Source organism: Hemicordylus capensis, chromosome 7 (genome assembly GCF_027244095.1).
Source record: "Hemicordylus capensis ecotype Gifberg chromosome 7, rHemCap1.1.pri, whole genome shotgun sequence".
NCBI classification, from domain to species: Eukaryota; Metazoa; Chordata; class Lepidosauria; order Squamata; family Cordylidae; genus Hemicordylus; species Hemicordylus capensis.
The window spans coordinates 17,969,813-17,988,868 of NC_069663.1; the positions used below are offsets into that span (position 1 = coordinate 17,969,813).

The 19,056-nt window shown below is 46.7% G+C and overlaps 1 protein-coding gene and 1 non-coding gene across 4 annotated transcripts; both read left to right on the forward strand.

Moving 5' to 3' along the window:
- The first annotated feature begins 1,520 nt into the window (after positions 1-1,520).
- Positions 1,521-18,456, forward strand: PPP1R8 (protein phosphatase 1 regulatory subunit 8). Of its 3 annotated transcripts, XM_053268394.1 has the most exons (8): positions 1,938-2,032; positions 3,431-3,715; positions 5,772-5,832; positions 8,276-8,429; positions 11,075-11,223; positions 11,754-11,898; positions 14,452-14,516; positions 17,961-18,456. In XM_053268394.1, the coding sequence occupies exons 5-8, from the start codon at positions 11,158-11,160 to the stop codon at positions 18,312-18,314; spliced, it is 630 nt and encodes a 209-aa protein (XP_053124369.1). In that variant the 5' UTR covers positions 1,938-2,032; positions 3,431-3,715; positions 5,772-5,832; positions 8,276-8,429; positions 11,075-11,157; the 3' UTR covers positions 18,315-18,456. The 3 variants fall into 3 exon arrangements, with proteins under 3 accessions (XP_053124367.1, XP_053124368.1, XP_053124369.1); XM_053268392.1 differs by lacking the exons at positions 1,938-2,032; positions 3,431-3,715 and adding an exon at positions 1,521-1,633 and having other exon boundaries at positions 11,003-11,223; XM_053268393.1 differs by lacking the exon at positions 3,431-3,715 and having other exon boundaries at positions 1,746-2,032; positions 11,003-11,223.
- Positions 6,821-6,986, forward strand: LOC128333431 (small Cajal body-specific RNA 1). The gene has a single exon (XR_008310946.1). It is a non-coding gene; the product is annotated as a small Cajal body-specific RNA 1 (non-coding RNA).
- Positions 18,457-19,056: the final 600 nt, after the last annotated feature.

Consider the following 19,056-nt stretch of genomic DNA (forward strand, 5'->3'; position numbering starts at 1 on the left):
ACCATATCAGCATAAGTGCTTCACTTCTGATCTTGTGTTACATAGGATAAAATTATTAGGCCTCTAACTTTGAATATAATTGGTGTCCTACCCTGAGTACTTTTTTGCCCTTGACAGGAGTCTAATGAAAAGACAGTTTAGGTCTGTCTTTGGGTCTGTCTTGGGTGTGAGTGGCACCCATGGGTCATACTTGAGGATCTGTAGGTGCAAAAAGGTTAAGCCAGTGCTTAACTGAATACTGCATGCTATGTGTTCAACCAGAAATGAGCCTTCAGCTAGGTGTACTAAAGAGGTGGAGCAGTTCAGGAAGCAGTCTTTAATGGGAGGGATGTTACAAGTAGTTGACTCACAGTTGCCTCTTGCCTGTGTGCTTTCCAGAGGCATCTAGTGGGCCACTGTGTGAGGCAGGAGGCTGGAGTAGGTTGGCCTTGGGCCTGATAAAGCGGGGCTTTTCTTAAGTAGGGGAGAGTTGTTTATAAAATTATGTATGGTGTAGAGCAAATGGATAGAAGTCTTCCTCTCATAGTAGAACTCAATTTCATCCAGTGAAATTGACAGGCAGATTCCGGACACACAAAAGAAAACACTTTGTCATACCTTGTGGGATTTTCAGCCAAATTCCATGGTGCTGGCCAGTAGCTTAGCTGGCAAACACATGGAGGAGGAGAGGTCTATCACTGGCTATGAGTCATGACAGTTAAGTGGGGCCTCCATGTCCAGAGGCAGTGTACTGCTCCAGCTTCCATCTCAGTTACAGGGGGACAATGTGGCCCCCTAGAAGCATCTAGTTGGCTGTTTCAGGTGACAGGCTGTTGGTCAAGTGATCCAGGAGTAGGGTTGCCATATCCCCGGAATTTAGGATAGCCGCCGGATTTTGGCTCCTCCACCCGGCTTCTAAATTCCACCTGGATTTACATGGATTTCAAATGCGCTGCCTGGATTTTACTCTGGATCTGATCACATGGGAGGACGGAGGAGGAGGAGGAGGGGGAAGTATACAAAACTGGCAAATAAATAAATATGCAAATTAGGCCGTCTGGGTTTGGGAAGCTTGAATATGGCAACCCTATCCAGCAGGGTTCTGATGACAGTCCATTCTCAAAGGGGAAGTGGTGGTGGGAGGGTGCATACCTGCTACCATGTCCCTATTTTCCCATTACTTGTATCTGTGCCTACGGTATCTTGTTGTAAACCGCCCCGAGCAGTATTGCACGGGCAGGGTATAAATATTTTAAGTGTGTGTGTGTATTTTTTTGAAGGTGGCATGGAAGCAGGGTTCCCTCTTAACAGGCCTGCTCAACTTTAGCCTACAGTTCCCATAATGCCTAGCTATTGGCCACTGGCTGGGAATCATGGGAATTGTAGTTCAAAAGCTGGGGGCGGGGCTAAATTGGGCAGGCCTGCTGTCTAGCAGTTATATAACAGGCCGCAATAGCCTCTCAGCCTAGCCCACCTTGTGTAGTGGTTGTGATAAAGGGGGTCAGTCATAATGCCCCCGCCCCGGGCTCCTTGGAGTATGGCTGGGGGAGCTATACATGGGAGCAGTAAGAGGCTTGGCTGTCCTTTTGCACTGGGTCGTTTTATTTGACAGATGTGAACAAAGCCACTCAACTGTCTGGCCCCGCTCTCTAAGGTCCGTTTGGTGACAGCGTCTGACTCTCCTCCTCCCTCCCCGCGCGCGCACACACGCCTGGCTGCCAAGATGGCCGCCGCTCCAACGTGCAGTTTGACTGACGGGAGCCGTCGCGCCCCCAGGTTCCCGCTCTTTTGGGAGCGCCGCCGTGACGTCACTATAAACGCCGCCCTCCTCCACCCGCAGCCCAGACGGGATCCGCCGCGGCCTCCACTTCCCGCCTCGCCGCGGTGTGTGCTGGGATTGCCCCCCCTCCCGGCGGGTCTTCCAGCTTCCCGGCGTGCCCCGCGCCCAGCTGAATGGGGGCAGTCACAAGATGGCGGCGAACGCGAACTCCACCGGTGGTGGCGGCGGTAGTGGCGGCGGCGGGAGCCTCCCACTCTTTGACTGTCCGACCTGGTGAGGGTGGGGGCCTGTGGCGCTGGAGAGCGAGGAAGTGCAGAAAGCCCTGGGCTTCTCCGGGGGGGAGGCCTCGTGACTCGGGGGGGCTGGCAGTTGCAGCTGCCCTGCAGGGGAGGGCGAGAGGCTGAGCGACCCGCCAAGGCCTGAGCCCCTGCCCAAGTCTGTCAGCGGCACGTCCTGACCGAAAACCCTATGAAGTCGTTTTCTTTTAAGCAGTGGGTGCTTCTGAGCATGGATAAAGAGCCATGGCTCACGTTAGCCTACCTGAGGCGAAAAGGGTGCTTTTGAGCATGGGTAGAGTGCACGCTGCATACTCGTGATGGGCTTTTGTGACGTGAAGGAGTATGGGCAGAGAACTGTGTCACTTGCCAGTCTATGTGAAATTATAAGTGCAGGGGCACATAGTGCATGTTCTGGCACTGCCTGAGTGAGTGGCCTTAGAGAAGTAATAAAGAAAAGAGGGTACCCCTGAGCATGGGTCAAGTGCCTGCTCCTTACTCAAATAAGGTAGGGAAGAGTAGGTATGCCTTATCACTCTGAACTACAGTGTTGAGCCTTACTAAACATGGGCTGAGTGGGGAACTCCTCTAGCATCCAGCCACCTGATAGCGCAGCGGGGAAATGACTTGCCTAGCAAGCCAGAGGTTGTGGGTTCAAGTCCCTGCTGGTATGGGAAACACCTGTATCTGGCAGCAGCGATATAGGAAGCTGAAAGGCATAATATCATACTGCGTGGGAGGAGGCCATGGTCAACCCCTCCTGTATTCTACCAAAGACAACCACAGGGCTCTGTGGTCGCCAGGAGTCGACACAGATTTGAGGGCACAACTTTATCTTTACAAGACTATATCTCCTTACCTCCATGTGAACTCCATGGCTTGATATTTTGGTGGACAGGCAGCCTTATAGCATGCAGGAATTTCCCCCCCATGGCTTTAAGACAAAGAGTTATGGTAGTAGGTCAAGTCATGGCTGGGGACAATTGAACAAAACATGAGTAACAAGACTGCTTGTGATGTCAGTCCTCTCTGTGTGTGGATATGTAATTTGCAGTACAACTGCCCATGTTGTTTATACTGGTCACCACTGTGTACTTGAGTTTCCCCCCACATGGTCTGCTTGCGCATACAAGCGCCATCCATGTGGCTAGCAAAATTGTGCTGGTTTTATCTGAGAACTAGATCGTACATTTATGTACAGAATTCTAAACACTTAAAAGCATTTGGAGATAGGGATGCGACTTGGAAATGCATCCTCAGTGCGTGGATGTGGAATTCTCCCCGCCCCGCCCACATCAAACCTATAGAAGTAGATCCTTTAAATTTGTGTGTTGAGTACTATGCTTCCATGGGATCCTCGCTCATTCAGCGTAAAATACCATTTTCTGTTTTCCAGTGTCAAATCTTGAAGGATGTGGAGTGTATGTGTGTCTTTTCTGAAAGTATTTTGTTACGAGATAAGGGATGCTAACCTTAAGCAGTGATTCTGAAACTTTATGGTAGTGAGCCTTCATGGCCAAACAGATGGACCTTCTCTTTGAGCTGTGCTATGGATTATTTCTAAACCCGTGCAGGGGTTATCCATGTACTTTCTTCAAGTGTGTGAAACAATACTGAAGGCTTGGAGGGATGGGGACTCTCCATACGCAGAGTAGCTGATTGGGAGGAAACTAGGCCTTCAGTAAGTATCAGTCATATATTTTAAACTCTAATTAGCGGTGCACACAGTGAAAAGATCTTGATGACAGTCTGCAAATGTTAATCTTGAGATGCAAGTATTATCCTTCAGCTTTTCATTCAACTGTATTACTTGTACACTTACTATCCTGTGAGATTCTAGTGAATTCATATTTTATCATTATGGGTTTAAAGAGATAAAAGGATTAAAACCTAGCAAACCTAGTTTTTACATTCTGCTCTAAGGTTGCTGGCCTCTTTCAATTGTAGACCCTTGTGTCATTGTGCTGTGTGGCTGAAAGAGGAATTGCAGTGAGAAGCAGAGCAAAATACACGTTCCTGGAATAGAAACAAGTGCCCAACTCCTGAATTGTTTAGACCAGGGGAATGATCTTGTATGTTTTTCTTGCATCTGGTGGTTTCACTTTGTCAGACAAAAGAAACAGCATCCCTCTCTGGAAGTTTTTAATACAGATTTGGTTTGGTTAATAAGAAATAATGAGAACCTATGGTGGAGGAGATCCTTTTAATGGGGCAAACACAGGAAATGTATTCTGAGCAGAAGTTTGTGAGCGGAAGTAAAGCATACAACTCGTGAATAACACAGATACCCCTAATTGCTAACACAGTATTGTTTCTCCCTCCCACCCTCTTGCTGGATGGGATAATTGAAATGTCCATTGAAGTAGTGGTGTTCTTGCCAAAGGGGCATACCAGTTATACTTCTGGGGATGTCAATCTGGGGCTGCCCCTGGACTTTGGAATGCGCTCCCTGTTGAAATAAGAGCCTCTCCATCTCTGGCAACTTTTAAAAAGACACTGAAGACGCATTTATTCACTCAAGCTTTTAATTAGAGATATGGTTTTAATTGTTAATGTTGGTTTTAAATGATTTTAATGTTTAAATGGTTTTAATTGCAAACTGCCAGAGATGCAAGTTTGGGGCAGTATAAGAATAGGGTTTTGTTTTTTTTAAAATACTCCTTGTGCAAACCTTGAGAATGCACAGAGCCGTAACCTTGAGAGTTTGCACAGAGCTGTAACTCAGAATGTCATATGGTGTTGTTGTTGTTCACCGCCTAGAGTCTTTGGAGGAGGTGGTATACAAGAATTCTAAAATAATGAATGCATGAATAAATAAATAAATAAATGTTTGTATGTATGTGGCTGAAAAGTGGTGTATACATCATAGCACTTCTGCTGAATCAGGCCAAAGGTCCATTTAGTCTCATAGTGATGAGCCAGATGCTTCCAGGAAGCCTATGAACAAGGAAACTAAAAGGAAATTTTTCCAGTTGTTGCAAACTGGTATTCAGAGTCTCCTATCTCTGAACATGGATATTCCCTTTGGCTTTTATGACCCTTAGCTATTGACAGTCCTCTTAACTATGTAGGTGCCTGATCCCCTTTTAAGGTCATCTAAGTAGTGTTCCCTCTAACATGGATCCCCAGATGTTGTTGACTACAACTCCCATAATACCCAGGCAACGGCCATTGCAGCTTGGGATTCTGAGAGTTGTAGTCAACCACATCTGGGAATCCCTGTTGGAGGGAACACTGCATCTAAGCCAATAGCCATCACCATATCTTGCAGCAGAGAATGTCATAAATATATTTTAACTAAACATTTCTAGATGACTTTTCTGCTTTCAGAAAAGTACCCAAGGCAGTGCACGATCTTTAACTCATAACCTGTATAATCAAGTTCAAAAGAACAATTGGATCACAAAAATATACATTGTGTGAAGACACTAGTGTGTGTCAGTATCCAAAGTTGCTGATACTTATTTCTCTTACGGAGTTAGGATTAATGCTGCAGATTGTGAAATTTTGCTCCAGAATCCCGCATTTCAGCCATAAAGCCCAGGTTCCCCACCTGGTTAATTTCGGGGTGCGGCAGCAACTAGACATGTACAGTGTGAATGAGAGCTGAAAGGCCCCCTGGTGTGAGACTGGGTTTTGTTTTCATAGTAACTTTGGATCTGTTGTTAACTGTAAGGATTCCAAAGTCTAATTTTAACTATTCCTAAACAAAGCATGTTTGTGTTCTTGTTTCCTAGGGCAGGAAAGCCTCCACCAGGGTTGCACTTGGATGTAGTCAAAGGAGACAAACTCATTGAGGTATGAAAATGGATGCAAAACATTTGTACATTGGTCAGGAATATGCAACTGATACTGGGTCACTCTGTGAACAACACAGGCAGAAAACACAGCAAATAGCAGTTAGAGTGTGTAGTCTTCATCTTCTGTCCCCAGATGTGCTTGAATGCAGACTGCATATCCAGCAGTCCAAAGCCACCTCATAAGCCAAGGCAGCACTGCATGTGTACCCTTAGATGCTAGATGTGAGCATCTCCTCCATCCTCCTCTTCCTAGCATCACTTCTTAACTGTGCAGACTTGGATTTAGAAGGGTGCTCCAGGGTGGAACCTGTTCCCTTGTTGGATCAAGGTTTTTGTTTTGTCAGTCCTCTGTGAGATCACTGTTGCTTTCATTTTACAGATGGAAATGAGATGCTGAAAAACCCAAGTTACATAGAAACTTAGGGAGCTGACTTACACCGCGTCAGACCGTTGGTCCACCGAGCTTGGTATTGTCTACCCTGACTGGCAGCAGCTTCTCCAGTTTTTCAGGCCAGAGTCTCTCCCATCCCTACCTGGAGATGCCAGGGAGTGAACCTGAGATCTTCTGCATGCAAGCATGCAGATGCTCTTCCACTGAGCAATGGCTCAATCTCATAAAGAGAATATCTTACAGCAGATAGTGCGCACATGTAGTCACCCATCCAAATGCAAACCAAGGTGGACCCTGCTTAGCAAAGGGGACAAGTCATGCTGGCTACCACTAGACCGGCATTCCTCACTGGTCCTAGTTCAATCCTCCAGTTAGTAGACCACACCAGAAAGTCAGCCTTTATTCAGAGGGAGAGTGACAGTTGTGGTGTTTCACATGTCATGCCACCTGTTACTCCGTAGCAACGTTGTCTGCCTGTTTTGAGTTGTAAGCAGTCCCAGGAACAGCAAGCATCTTCCATATTTCATGGCTGAAAATAGCCCACTGTTACTGGCATTTGCCAATTGTGTGATGTTTAATTCCTTACAGGTTTGTGAAGCACTTGATACTAACCAAGCCATCTCTACCCTAGCTCTCATCGAGAGTTCAGAGGTATAACTTGTGATTGGCTGGGTCAAAGAAGTGCAACATTAAAACAAGCCCTGAAGTATTTAGCTCAGTGTGTGGAGAAACACACTGGGTTATAGCTCAGAGGCACAAACACGTTTCCAACGTGCCCCCATGTTTTGTGCATGAAGCAATGCCTTGTGCAGATCCTGGGCCTCTTGACTTGGATAGAGATTGTGGTTAGTATTATCATTCACATATACTGCGAGTGCTACCGCTCACATCGGACTTACACAAAGGCCTTGTATTGGGGCAGTATGCGTAGGTAAGATTACATTGGTGGCAGACACAATCCCTCTGTGAGTGAAGAGTGCCTCTGTTAAAATGATGCTTCCTGTGGCATATGCATGGCATCATCTTTGACGACAAAGTATGCTTCTTGCTTCAGTACTGTGTTTGCTCATATGAATATGTTTGCTGCTGATCATCAGTTTTGTTAATGTTGTAAGTTGCCCAGAGCAGTAGTGCACTGAAGGGGCGGGTTATAAATATTTCCAGTAAATAAATAATTGGGTGATGGCTGTCATTGTGGTATATTTTGGACTTAAACTTTCATAAACCACAGTTCAGCAGCTTTGTTCCAGTATAGTTCTTATAGCGGCTGCCTGTTATGAAAGGACTTGAAAAGCCATCTTTCTTAACCCTCAGCAGCTTTTTATGTTCTTCCCTGTGCCTTTTCTTTAACATTCTTCCTTACATTGCAATGACCTTTAAGATTCCTGACTACCGATTAACTATTCTGCCATTGATCTGCAGACTTCATTTACTAGAAATGAATAATATATATTTTTAATATATATACAGCTAGATTGTTCCTCTTGGGGAAAGCAGGGGTGAAAAACATTGTTGAGTTCCTGAACTTGAGAATGTGTTGGTGTAACCCCTGCTAACTTGACAGAGGCGCCTTTTAACGTGGTGATTCTCTTTATTTAGCAGGGGGAGAGTAACTGGCCCTATCCACCCCCAGCATAGTACCTCCAGTGACTGTTGCTGGTGTCTATCTTGTGTTTCTTTTTAGACTGTGAGCACTTTGGGGACAGGGAGCCATCTTATTTATTTGTTATTTCTCTGTGTAAACTGCCCTGAGCCATTTTTGGAAGGGCGGTATAGAAATTGAATGAATGAAGAAATAATCCCCTCCCTCTGTTAATCCTAATTCTGAGAGATCTAGGTTTCTGTCTAATCCCATTTTGGAATCCTCGGGCTGTTTGTCTTTCTGGATGGGTTGCAGTTTCGTCCTCTATCCCCCTGCCCACTCCTCACTAATGTGCAGTGGTATGACGTTCTCTCTGCTTTGTGTACTTGGATCCACACTTTTAAGAAAATGCAGCAAAAAGTCTGAGTCTTGGTGATGTTGCTAGCTATCTGATATATCTTATCACAGAAATTGATCATTGATGAGAAGAAATACTATCTCTTTGGGAGAAACCCTGACCTGTGCGACTTTACCATTGATCACCAGTCATGCTCTCGGGTCCACGCTGCCTTGGTCTACCACAAACACCTGAAGAGGGTTTTCCTGATAGACCTCAACAGCAGTAAGTTGGTTAATAATTGACTGAGTAAAATACCAGCAGGGAGCAGCAGAAGACATGCTCAGTGTAAAGTTTCAGGGGGGGTTGGTTCAGATCTGTTTGTCTTTGCATTTTGTATACATAAATAAATAAGGTTGAAATGAATACAGGTGGCCCTCATTACCGGCACCCACGGTTTTGCGTATCCACGGTTGGGGTCATAGGGACCCAGTTCATTTGTGGGGTGAAAATAGGGTTATTTTCAACTATCTGTGGTTTTTGAATGGCCAGAAATGACTTCTGGCGTCATTTCCTGCTGCCATTTTGTAGTGATGAGCCATTTTGTGGCTTTTTTCTGCCAACCCCCCCCCCTCAATAAGGAACAAAAACCGGAGGATTTGGAAGTTTGGGGGGCAATTGCTGGAGAGCAAGGTACTGTGCTTATTTCTGCTCCCCTCTGCTTTCCCTTAGGATAGGAACCTAGCCCCCCAATCCCATAAAGCTAAGGTTTTGTTATCCACAGAAATTCGCAGGAATGGAACCTCTGTGAATATCAAGGGCCACCTGTAATTATAATAAATATCAGTTAACGTGTGTAGTGCTGTTTTGTGTATGGAAAGTACTTCCCATATATGATCTTTTACAGTCCTGTCAGGTAAGTAGCAGTATCCCCATTTTGTAACTAGAATGCTGAGAGGGAGTGGCTTGCCAAGGCCATCCAGTGAGCTCAGAACCAGGAAAGTCCTGGTTCACAGTTCATTCTCTTAAGTTATTCTCTTTCTCATTCTCAGCTCGTTCTCTTAAGCTCAGGGCTGCACACCTTCGGCCCTCCTACAGCTCCCAGCATCCCTTGTCACAGTGGCCAGTAGTCATGGATGATGGGAGTTGGGGATGTGCATGAACCGGTTTGGAGGTCCTTTTCTGGACCAGTCTGGTGTTTGAGCCAATCTGGCGATGGGGGGCGGGTACCTTTAAGGGTGCTCCTCCCCGCCACGATTCCCCCATCGGTGCTGTCTCCAAAACTGCTGGCACAGGGCTCAAACACTTCTGGTTTGATGCTGACCAGGGCAGCCGGGAGGTGCGCTACCACCCCATGCCAGAGGTTTTGGAGACAGCACCGGTGGGGGAAACACGGTGTGGGGTGTGTGTGTGCGTAAGAGCACCCTCCCGATTCCTTAAAGGTAAACCACCACCACTACCACCCCGCCTCTGCACCCGCCCAGCGTGGGTTTGTGCACATCCCTAATGGAAATCAGTCTCCCATATGCAGGAGGGCCCTGTGTTCTGCTGTCCATTTTGGAAAATGTTGCTCCAGTTGATTTTCACATTAGCCTCCCATGGCAGTGAATGGTGGGAAGGGGGAAAGGAAGGGGTGGCGATGGTGTTCCTGAGGCATCATCCTTCTGTTCAGTATTCCAGAGTGAACTCTCTCTTTCCCATGGCGATTTTTGTTGCAGAGTCCTTAAGTGTTTGGGATGGGAAACAGCCAGCATTCTTGGAAGCTCTTTGTTAGTAAATTAGGCAGCATTGTCTGTTAGGTAGTTTGAGCTTTGTGGCAAGGAACAAGCATTAATAGCAATTGCTCTAAGACTTTGGAATTGCCTTCCTGGTGAGGCTCATAGCCACTCTGTGGCTTTTCAGGAGGGATGCAAAACCAGCTCTTCTAAAAGCAAAAAGGGCTTACCTAACCAGGGATCTGTGGGGGCCAGTTAGTACTGGAGACAAATCTGAAAAACTGGCATCTGTCTATTACACACACACACACACACACACACACACACACACACACAGAGAGAGAGAGAGAGAGAGGTCCCAGCAGCCGTTGTGGTGCAACCTGAAATCTGCCCCAACAGGTTCTAATCTGATTAAACTGCCTCTTATTTCAAGCTGTAGATTTTGAGGCATTGAAATAATGCTCAGCCTGCAGTCTCTTTTTTTCCACCCTTTCCACTGCTGCCTTTTGTTATTTGTTTATCATTAAAAAAAATTCTGAATCACTTGAAATGTATTTGCCAGTTTGTGACACGATTGGTCCTAGTAAAGATATTACCCTAAGGAGACAAAAGGGGGCGCTGTGGCCAGCATTTTCTTCTTGGCTGCTTTCTGTTGGAAGCTACCCCAGGCTTTGGAGAACCAGGTCACAGATGTTTTAAGTAAACTGCCTGGAGCCATTAGAAATGAGTGGTATATAAATGTAATATACATTTATATACCACGGAGCTAGTGTGGTGTCGTGGTTAGAGTGCTGGACGAGGACCACGGAGACCCGAGTTCAAATCCCCATTCAGCCATGAGACTTGCTGGGTGACTTTGGGCCAGTCACTTCTCTCTCAGCCTAACCTACTTCACAGGGTTGTTGTGAGGAGAAACTCAAGTATGTAGTACACCGCTCTGGGCTCCTTGGACGAAGAGCAGGATATAAATGTAAAAATTTAAAATATATATAAATTAAAAATAAATAAATTTTAAAAATAAAGAGCAAACACCACTGTATAAGCTGGGGTGGGGGGGTGTCTGCCATGAAATTATAAGAGCAAGTCACCTAAGGTATGCTGATAGCTAATGGACTGTGTTGTGTTTAATTCCAAAATGCTCAGCACATGGCACTTTTTTGGGTCACATTCGGTTGGAGCCTCACAAACCACAGCAGATTCCCATTGACTCTACAGTTTCATTTGGTGCCTCGACACGGGCCTACACGCTGAGGGAAAAACCTCAGACGTTGCCATCGGCCGTGAAAGGAGATGAGAAAATGACCAGCGAAGATGATGAGCTCAAAGGACTCCTTGGCCTGCCGGAGGAGGAGACAGAGTTAGACGTGAGCACAGCACCATCCATCCACTTCATGCAATTAATGGCGGTGGGCGGGGGGTGCCTCCTGGCCTGAACCGTGGTTTCAGCCACATCAGAACGAAGCCATTCTGGTCTTGAATGTTTTGTGTGCAGCACATCTACTCTCACAACTCGGATGAAAGTGAGCCTGATTTATGGCTAGATTCTTCTCGGCCTAGCTGGAACTCTTGCTCCCTTGGCTAATCTGGGCATCTGCTCCGAAAGGCTACTTGTGGGCACCTCTTCCTAGAAGCAGGACTGCTCAACTTCGGTTCTCCAGCTGTTTTTGGACTTCAGCTCCCAGCATCCCCAGCCACAGTGGCCAGTTGTCTAGGATTATGGGAGTTGTAGGCCAGCATCTGCAGGGGGGCCAAAGTTGAGCAGCCCAGAGTTTGCCCCCTCAATTCAATCCCAAATACTTGGCGGGGGGGGGGGGGGGCGGGTGTAGGGGACAGGATGCAATGTTTGACTTTGACAGCAGGGTTGTGCTTAACGGTCTCCTCTTTGGTTCCTCAGAACCTGACAGAGTTTAACACAGCCCACAACAAGAGGATCTCCACATTAACTATAGAAGAAGGAAACTTGGATATCCAGAGACCAAAAAGGAAAAGGAAGAATTCTAGAGTAACGTTCAGTGATGACGACGAGATCATCAATCCAGGTGAGTCTCTAGATTTCATCCTCTTCTCCTTCATATCATACACACACCAGCTATACAGGCCACTTTGCCTAAAGCCAGCCAACCAAGCATGACAGTGTGACCCCACTGCTCTTTGGTACCCAGTGCGTTGTACAGCAGATCCCTTCAGAATGCTGTGATTGCACTTCTAGTAGGGAGCAGCTCTGCCTCCAGAATTCACCTTGCTTTCCTTGCAGAAACTTGAAAGAAATAACTGTTCCTTAAAAAGCATTGGAGGTTGTGGCATCAAGGGCAGTTATTTTATTTAAAGCTAGTAGGTGAGACCAGTCATTTACTGGGCAAAGTCATTAGAGATTACACTGCTAGGAACGTTCAAGAAATGAAATCCAGGAGTTTTTGAATTACTGATCTGATTGAAGGTTAAAAATCTGTTGAGAACAGTAACTACTGATTAAAACTTGCTGATTATATTCAGAATTTCTTCTAAAACACACACACACACACACACACACACACACACACACACACACACACACAAACACACACGTGTATCATTTAAACCATTCAGTGAATGAACATGCTAGTGTAAAGAGTAGTGCATTCTGCTAATTTCAATGGGAGAAAAGTATATGCAAAATATGGTATCTGTAGGTCAGAAGTATGAATTTATTTTGCACAAACAAATTCTTCAAAATATGTAGTGGGTATTTATATCCCACTGCTCTGGACCATCCCCAGAATGCCTACAAAGTTAAAAACAGCTGTACCATTTTTAAAAGAAGAAAGGCATAATTTTTAAAAAGCCAGGAGGATAAAACTGCAGGTACACCAGAATTAAATAGTTCTTACTTGGTCTTTCAGCACTAGCAGGAAGGGGGCCAGCTGGATCTTCCAGCTCTCTCCCTCACACTCAGTAGCTGCATCACAAATAGCAGCAGCAGCAGCAGGATCTGAAACGAGGCCTCCTCCAAGAACCTGAACAGATGAATCTTGTGGGAAGAGATGGTCCTTCTAAGTATCCTAGTCTCGAGTCATTTAGGGCTCTAAGTAATCACTCACTCTTGGAAATGGACTCCAGTGGACTAGAAGTAGGGGTGTGCACGAACCATGGTTCGAGCACCATTTTGGCACTGCGGGGAGCTTTAAGAGAGAGGAGAGTAGGTCCTTACCTGCTCTCTGCTGCCCCATACTGCTTCCAGCTGGGGCGACGCTTAGCGCAGTGCCTGCACACACGTGGCATCCACACATATGCATATGCATGGTCAGCAACACCACACTGACCACGCAAATGGTGCCTGCGCATGCATGCTGGTGCCATGTGGAGGTACTTGGGCCAAGCGCTGCCCCAGCAAGAAGCTACATGGGGTGGTGGAGAGCAGGTAAGGACCTGCTCTCCTCTTTCTTACAGCTCCCCCTCCCTGCGGCGCCAAAGCAATGCTCAAACTACAGTTTGTGCACACCCCTAACTGGAAGCCAGTAAAGCTGATATGGAAATGAAATCACGTGTTCCATAAAATTCCCCTAAGGGGATTTCAAAGGTGAGGGTCAGGCAAAGAGAGGTGAAGATTGATGAGAGATGGTAAGAGGAGAAGATTGTGTGTGGACATCTCTTAAATGTCAGCCTTTTCCTCATTCAGTTTGCTATCACTTCATGATTTTTGTGCTGAGAAGCAGTATATAAATATTCTTAATATCAATTTTGCTCCTGTATGTAATGATGTCAACAGAAGAAGAGAGTTTGTGCAGATAGTTCAGTGCCTACTCATGCAGCATGGTGTAGGGCCCCTTGGCAGTGACATGGGCTGCATCACAGCTGGAGTGTGGAGAGCCCAGAAACTGTCTGAAGGAGATCTTTTGCTAGTGGAGCTCGGTCTGGCTTCCAGGGTCTTCCCTCCACTCACGACACATCCCATATCATTGCCGAGGGTTCCTCAACACTGCCTTTTTGGCAAGCTCGGGACTGTAGTGATTTAAAAGGGGCTTAGACAGATTTATGGAGGGCATTTCTGTCTGTGGCTACTAGTCTTGATGACTATAGGTGACCTTCAGGTTCAGAGGTAGACTGCCTCTGAATACCAGTTGCAGGAGAGGAGGCATGCCTTTTCCTGCTTGTGGGCTTCCTAAAAACATGGGCAACAGGGTGCTAGACTGGGTAGACCTTGGGCCTCATCCAGAAAAGCTATTATGTTCCTATGATGCCAAGAGTTGCTTGTTCTAATTCTTTTCTACTGGCATCACTGTGTATGTGAGTCAAGAATAATAAAGTGCAAGATCTTTGTAGAGCTTCAGTTACCTTTCACACCTGCCTGAGGCTGTATTAGAAATGGAAAAGGATGGGAATAGCAGGAGCCTTCCCTCTGTTCCCCAAGAGACTGCTCTAAGATAACTATATAAGTCTGGCTGCATGTTCTCAGCTCTGTGCATATCAGTATACAGAGATTTTCCTGAGAACTAGGTCATGCTAATAATCTTTCCCTTTGAGAAGGCTTGCGTTGAACCCATTCAGTGCTGAATACTCTCTTCAAAAGCCATTTTAAAATAACTATTGTACTTCAATCTGATTTAATCACACAGAGGACGTGGATCCTTCTGTTGGACGTTTCAGGAACATGGTACAGACCGCAGTAGTCCCTGTGAAGGTACGTTGCTGATTTGTCAAATTCTTAACGGACTGTGTAAGTTGAGGCTTTCAGATCTGGCAGGTTGTGGCCAGTGACATTTTTAGATACAAAGGTTAGGCTTTGTTGCTAGATCCGTAGAAATTTGTTCATACATTTTGAGACACACATCCCTGATTTTAACCCACACTTTATTCATATGTAAGTGCAGCTGCTTCAGGACTTATTTCCAAGGAAGCTTGCAGGTTAAAAGGAATTTCTGTCCAACAAAGGCAGTGGGTTAGTAACGACAGGCCAGTGTTTGATACAAGAAGAAGAAGCGATTGACAAGATTCCATCGTGTTTCCTTCCTAGATAAACTGGTGTCTGGCATATTTAATTCATAGAAAAGGCAACAAAATTAAGATGGCCACAAGTGACATCCTCTTACAGGATTGTTGCTTGCAACTTGTGACAAAAATATATGGAATACCCAAGCCACCTAGTGAACTGGCGTTGAAAACAAGAAATACAAATAGAAGGCATAGTTAGGCCTGTTGGTAAATAAATGATTCATTTAAAGAACTCTTGCTTCATTGGGTCTATTGATTGGTCCATCTGAAACCCAGGAAATGCACAGCTGGATAAAAACGACCAGGTTAACACGGTCTCTTGCAGCTATATAATCCAGTTGATCTGTGAGCCAGGCTCACAAATCTTGGCCCTCGGTACCATCTTAGGGGACGAATGCTCACATCGATTTTTGGCCACATCTACCCCCAGAGATGGAACAGGTGATAGCATTGTTGCCCTTAGAACTTTCTGTATTATCTCTCCTTCTTTGTCCCTACCTCCAAGCAATTAGGATAAAATTGCAGTCGTTATTGCACAGGGTCAGGGTTAGGGGTAGCAATGAACAAATTGTTTTACTCTCTCTATGGAGTAATCTTTAGAGCACATTTCTGGCTATTTTCATTTCCATTCTTCTGACACCAGTGAAATTTTATAGCAGTTTTTGTGTTTTTAAGAACACCATGGCAAATGTGGCTGCTGCAGTCCCGATGGTCAGGACAATAAAAGCATGATAACCCACTAAAGCTATTGCCATGCAATCATCTATTTTCCATCTCTACAGGTGTAGACCTTGTCAAAAACGGCAGTGAGCATTTCTCCCCACCAGATTGTGTCAACCGCCCCAGCTGGCTCATGTACCAAGTTGAATTCTGTCTGGCTCCGCAGCTGAAAGGGCTTCCTAACCTACTTCTCCTTTGTGCTACTGCAAAGCATTTGTTTTCTGGCAGGAGGAAGAGGATTGTGGTTACATGGGTAAAAGTATCAGTGCCGTAGGAGCCTCTTGCTGTGCTGTAAATTAACAACCAAATTCCAAAGGGCAGTTTTTAGCAGCAAGAACTGTGCATGCCCGATTTAAAGAAGTGTCAGCAAAACAGGCAGGAATGGATTTAATGTTATGTCATTGTTAGGCCATCAGCAGCAACGTTCTCTGCACTGGTCTTTGTTTTACATTTAATTCCAAGTGTTTGGGAGAGAGAAAAGGCCTAATTTATAAGAAGCTACTCTTGTTCCAAAGTGAAAATAGCAAATGTAATCAAAGTGGTCCAGCCTGATGCAGAAGAAAGATCAGGCCTCAGAAGATCCCCGGATGTCATGCTATTCTAAGAAACAAGAACAAAGAATTCTTAATACCTGCATGACTCAGAAATAGTTTCTCCCGCCAAGTTAAAAGTAATTCTAGTTAAAAAAGAATAGATTTCCAATGTAGAAAATTGGCTGCTGTGCTACAATGGGAGTGGTGCAGCTGGGCAGTTTTGGAATTTGGAAGGAAAGGGACTGAGTCAAGAGAGAGTGGTCCAGAAATCCAGCAGAATGAGGCGGTAGAATTCCGAGATGAGAGTATGGTGTGCGCCACTGCAGACTATATGTAGGGGAGCACAGTTGGCTAAGGGCAGGTCTAAAACTTTTCACCCAAGTGTGCTATTTTCCTCTTTGCAAGGTAGGAGTGTATGTGTGTGTGGTAGCATTCAAAAGTGGCTTCCTTACTTGCCGTCTGAAATGGTACCGCCCATTCTACCTGCTCTTTTCCACTTCAGTCTGCTGTGTGTATGTGTAGATCTGGCTTAGGCCTCTCAGTGGTGGTGAGCACAACCTGCCTGTGCCTGGCACTTTCTGCCCTCTTATTTTTGCATTTGCCTATAAAATTTGGGCTTCCGGGAATGGAGCAGGAATTCCAAGAACTACTTCAGGTGGCCCCAGGGACTAGGGCCTGCCCGATGGGATTTTTTTCCTTTGAATCTCATGCCATGTCAAAAGCAATTTTATTTTTTGAAGCAACAACAACAAACCAACCCACATTTATATATCGCTTTTCGACAAAAGGCCCCAAAGCAGTTTACATAGAAAAAACAATAATAAATTAATAATGGATCCCTGTCTCCAAAGGGCTCACAGTCTAAAGAAGAAACATAAAATAGGCAACAGCCACTGGAGAGATGCTGTGCTGGGGCTGGATAGGGCCAGTTGCTCTCCCTCTGCTAAATATAAGAGAATCGCCACTTTAAAAGGTGCCTCTTTGCTCAGTTAGCAGAAAGCCTGCTCGGGTTCAACAGCAGTGTGCCATGCCCTGCTGGGGGCTGCTGTTCAAGGCCTACAAGGTCTCCACTTTTAATTCTTTATCCTATCCTTCCTCCAAGGAGCCCAGGGTGATGCACATAGTTCTCCCCACTGCCCTCTTTTATCTTTGCAACAACCTTGTGAGGTAGGCTAGGCCAAGTCAGGGCTACTCGACTGCGGCCCTCCCAGCTGTTTTTGGACTATAACTGCCATCATCCCCAGTCATAGTGGCCAGTAGTCGGGGATGATGGGAGTCATAGGCCAATATCTGCAGGAGGGCTGAAGTTCCTGGGCTTTCAGGTAAGTTTCCTGCGCTTAAGTGATAGTGACCGGCCCAAACTCACCCAATGAGCTTCATGGCTGGGCGGGCTTTGAACCTGGGCGGGTTGAGGCCTAGGCACATAGGAAGCCACCTTATCCTGTGTCCGGCCATTGATCCACCTCGCTCAGGACTGTTTATGCTGATTGGCAGTGGCTCTCCGAGGTTTCAGGCAGGAGTCTCTCCCAGCCCTGCTGGGAGATGCTGCCAGGGATTGAACCTGGGACCTTCTGCAGGTGAGCAGAGAGATGCTCTGCCACTGAGCTATGGCCTCGTCCCCAAAGAGTGCTCACATGGAGTCACCCATCTGAATGCAAACCAGGGCAGATCCTGCTTAGCAAAGGGGATAGTTCATGCTTGCTGCCACAAGACCAGCTCTTATCCCCAGACTCAAGGCGCCACCCCATCTCGGCCATTTCCCCCTCCCCTCTTAGAGGGAAAAGAAGATAGATTCTATAATATACCTTTAAACCAAAATGTAAACACCTTTTACATTGGGAGATCTGGTCTGACACGAATGTTTGTCCTTCTGACTGCAGAAAAAACGAATGGACAACGCTGGCTCCCTGAGTGCGGATGAGTCTGTGACGCGGCGCATGCAGAACTTTCCTTACAGTGGAGGACTGTATGGTGGCCTGCCTCCCACTCACAACGAGACCGGCGCCCAGGCCCACAGCATTCACGGCACAGCCCTCATCGGGGGCCTCCCGATGCCCTACCCGAACCTTGCCCCGGATGTGGACTTGACTCCGGTTGCGCCCTCGGCGGTGGCCATGAACCCTGCTCCAAACCCTGCCGTCTTTAATCCCGAAGCTGTGAACGAGCCCAAGAAAAAGAAGTACGCCAAAGAGGCGTGGCCAGGCAAGAAGCCCACCCCTTCTCTTTTGATCTGAGGACAGCTTGGCCTATCCTGGGAGAGGAGGGCGCCGGAGCAGCGGACCAGAGGAAGGCACTCTGCAAGGACAGCAGCATTCAGGCTTGGGTCCCCGCTGCGGGTCGTAGCCAGGTTACAGGGCTAAACTCCCCTTCGAGATCGATCTCCAGAACAGTTCTACTGATGTCTAAAAAAAGAAAAGGGACATAAAAAAAAATATCTCTCCCGCTTCCCAGGGAACCACACTGACTAGCGGTCCTGTCTTCTTCTTCCCCAACCATTGCCGCTCCATGGTTATTTTGTTCTGAGGTTTGTCACGAATTCGGGGGGCGGGGTGGGGGCTGTCAGGTCAAGCAAGGTCAGCGTACCTTGATCGTGCAGCTGCAGAGGCAGCAGAATGTCGGGGACTGAGCGTGTCCTGCCCAGGTCTGGTGTCGAGAGCCGAGAGCACCTGCTGAGGTCTGCCGTCCAGCAAGAGGCCTCCTGCTGACCTGCGGAGCCCCTTAGCCCTGCTACTGTTCCTCCTCGCTGTTGCTGCCTGTGCCCTCTTAGAGTGTTAACGCAGTAGCAAGCACAAAGAAGCAACAACCTCCATTTGCCTTGCCTTCTCCCTCTGGGTGGTGGTGCCCGTAGTGGCGGCAGCTGCAGAAAGAAAGTAGGCACTGAGGGCATCTTGCCCAGGGTAGTCCCCAGATCTGGGACCAGTTCAGCTTAACCCGCTGGCTGCTGGCAGACATTCTTCCTTCGGAGGATGTGTGGAC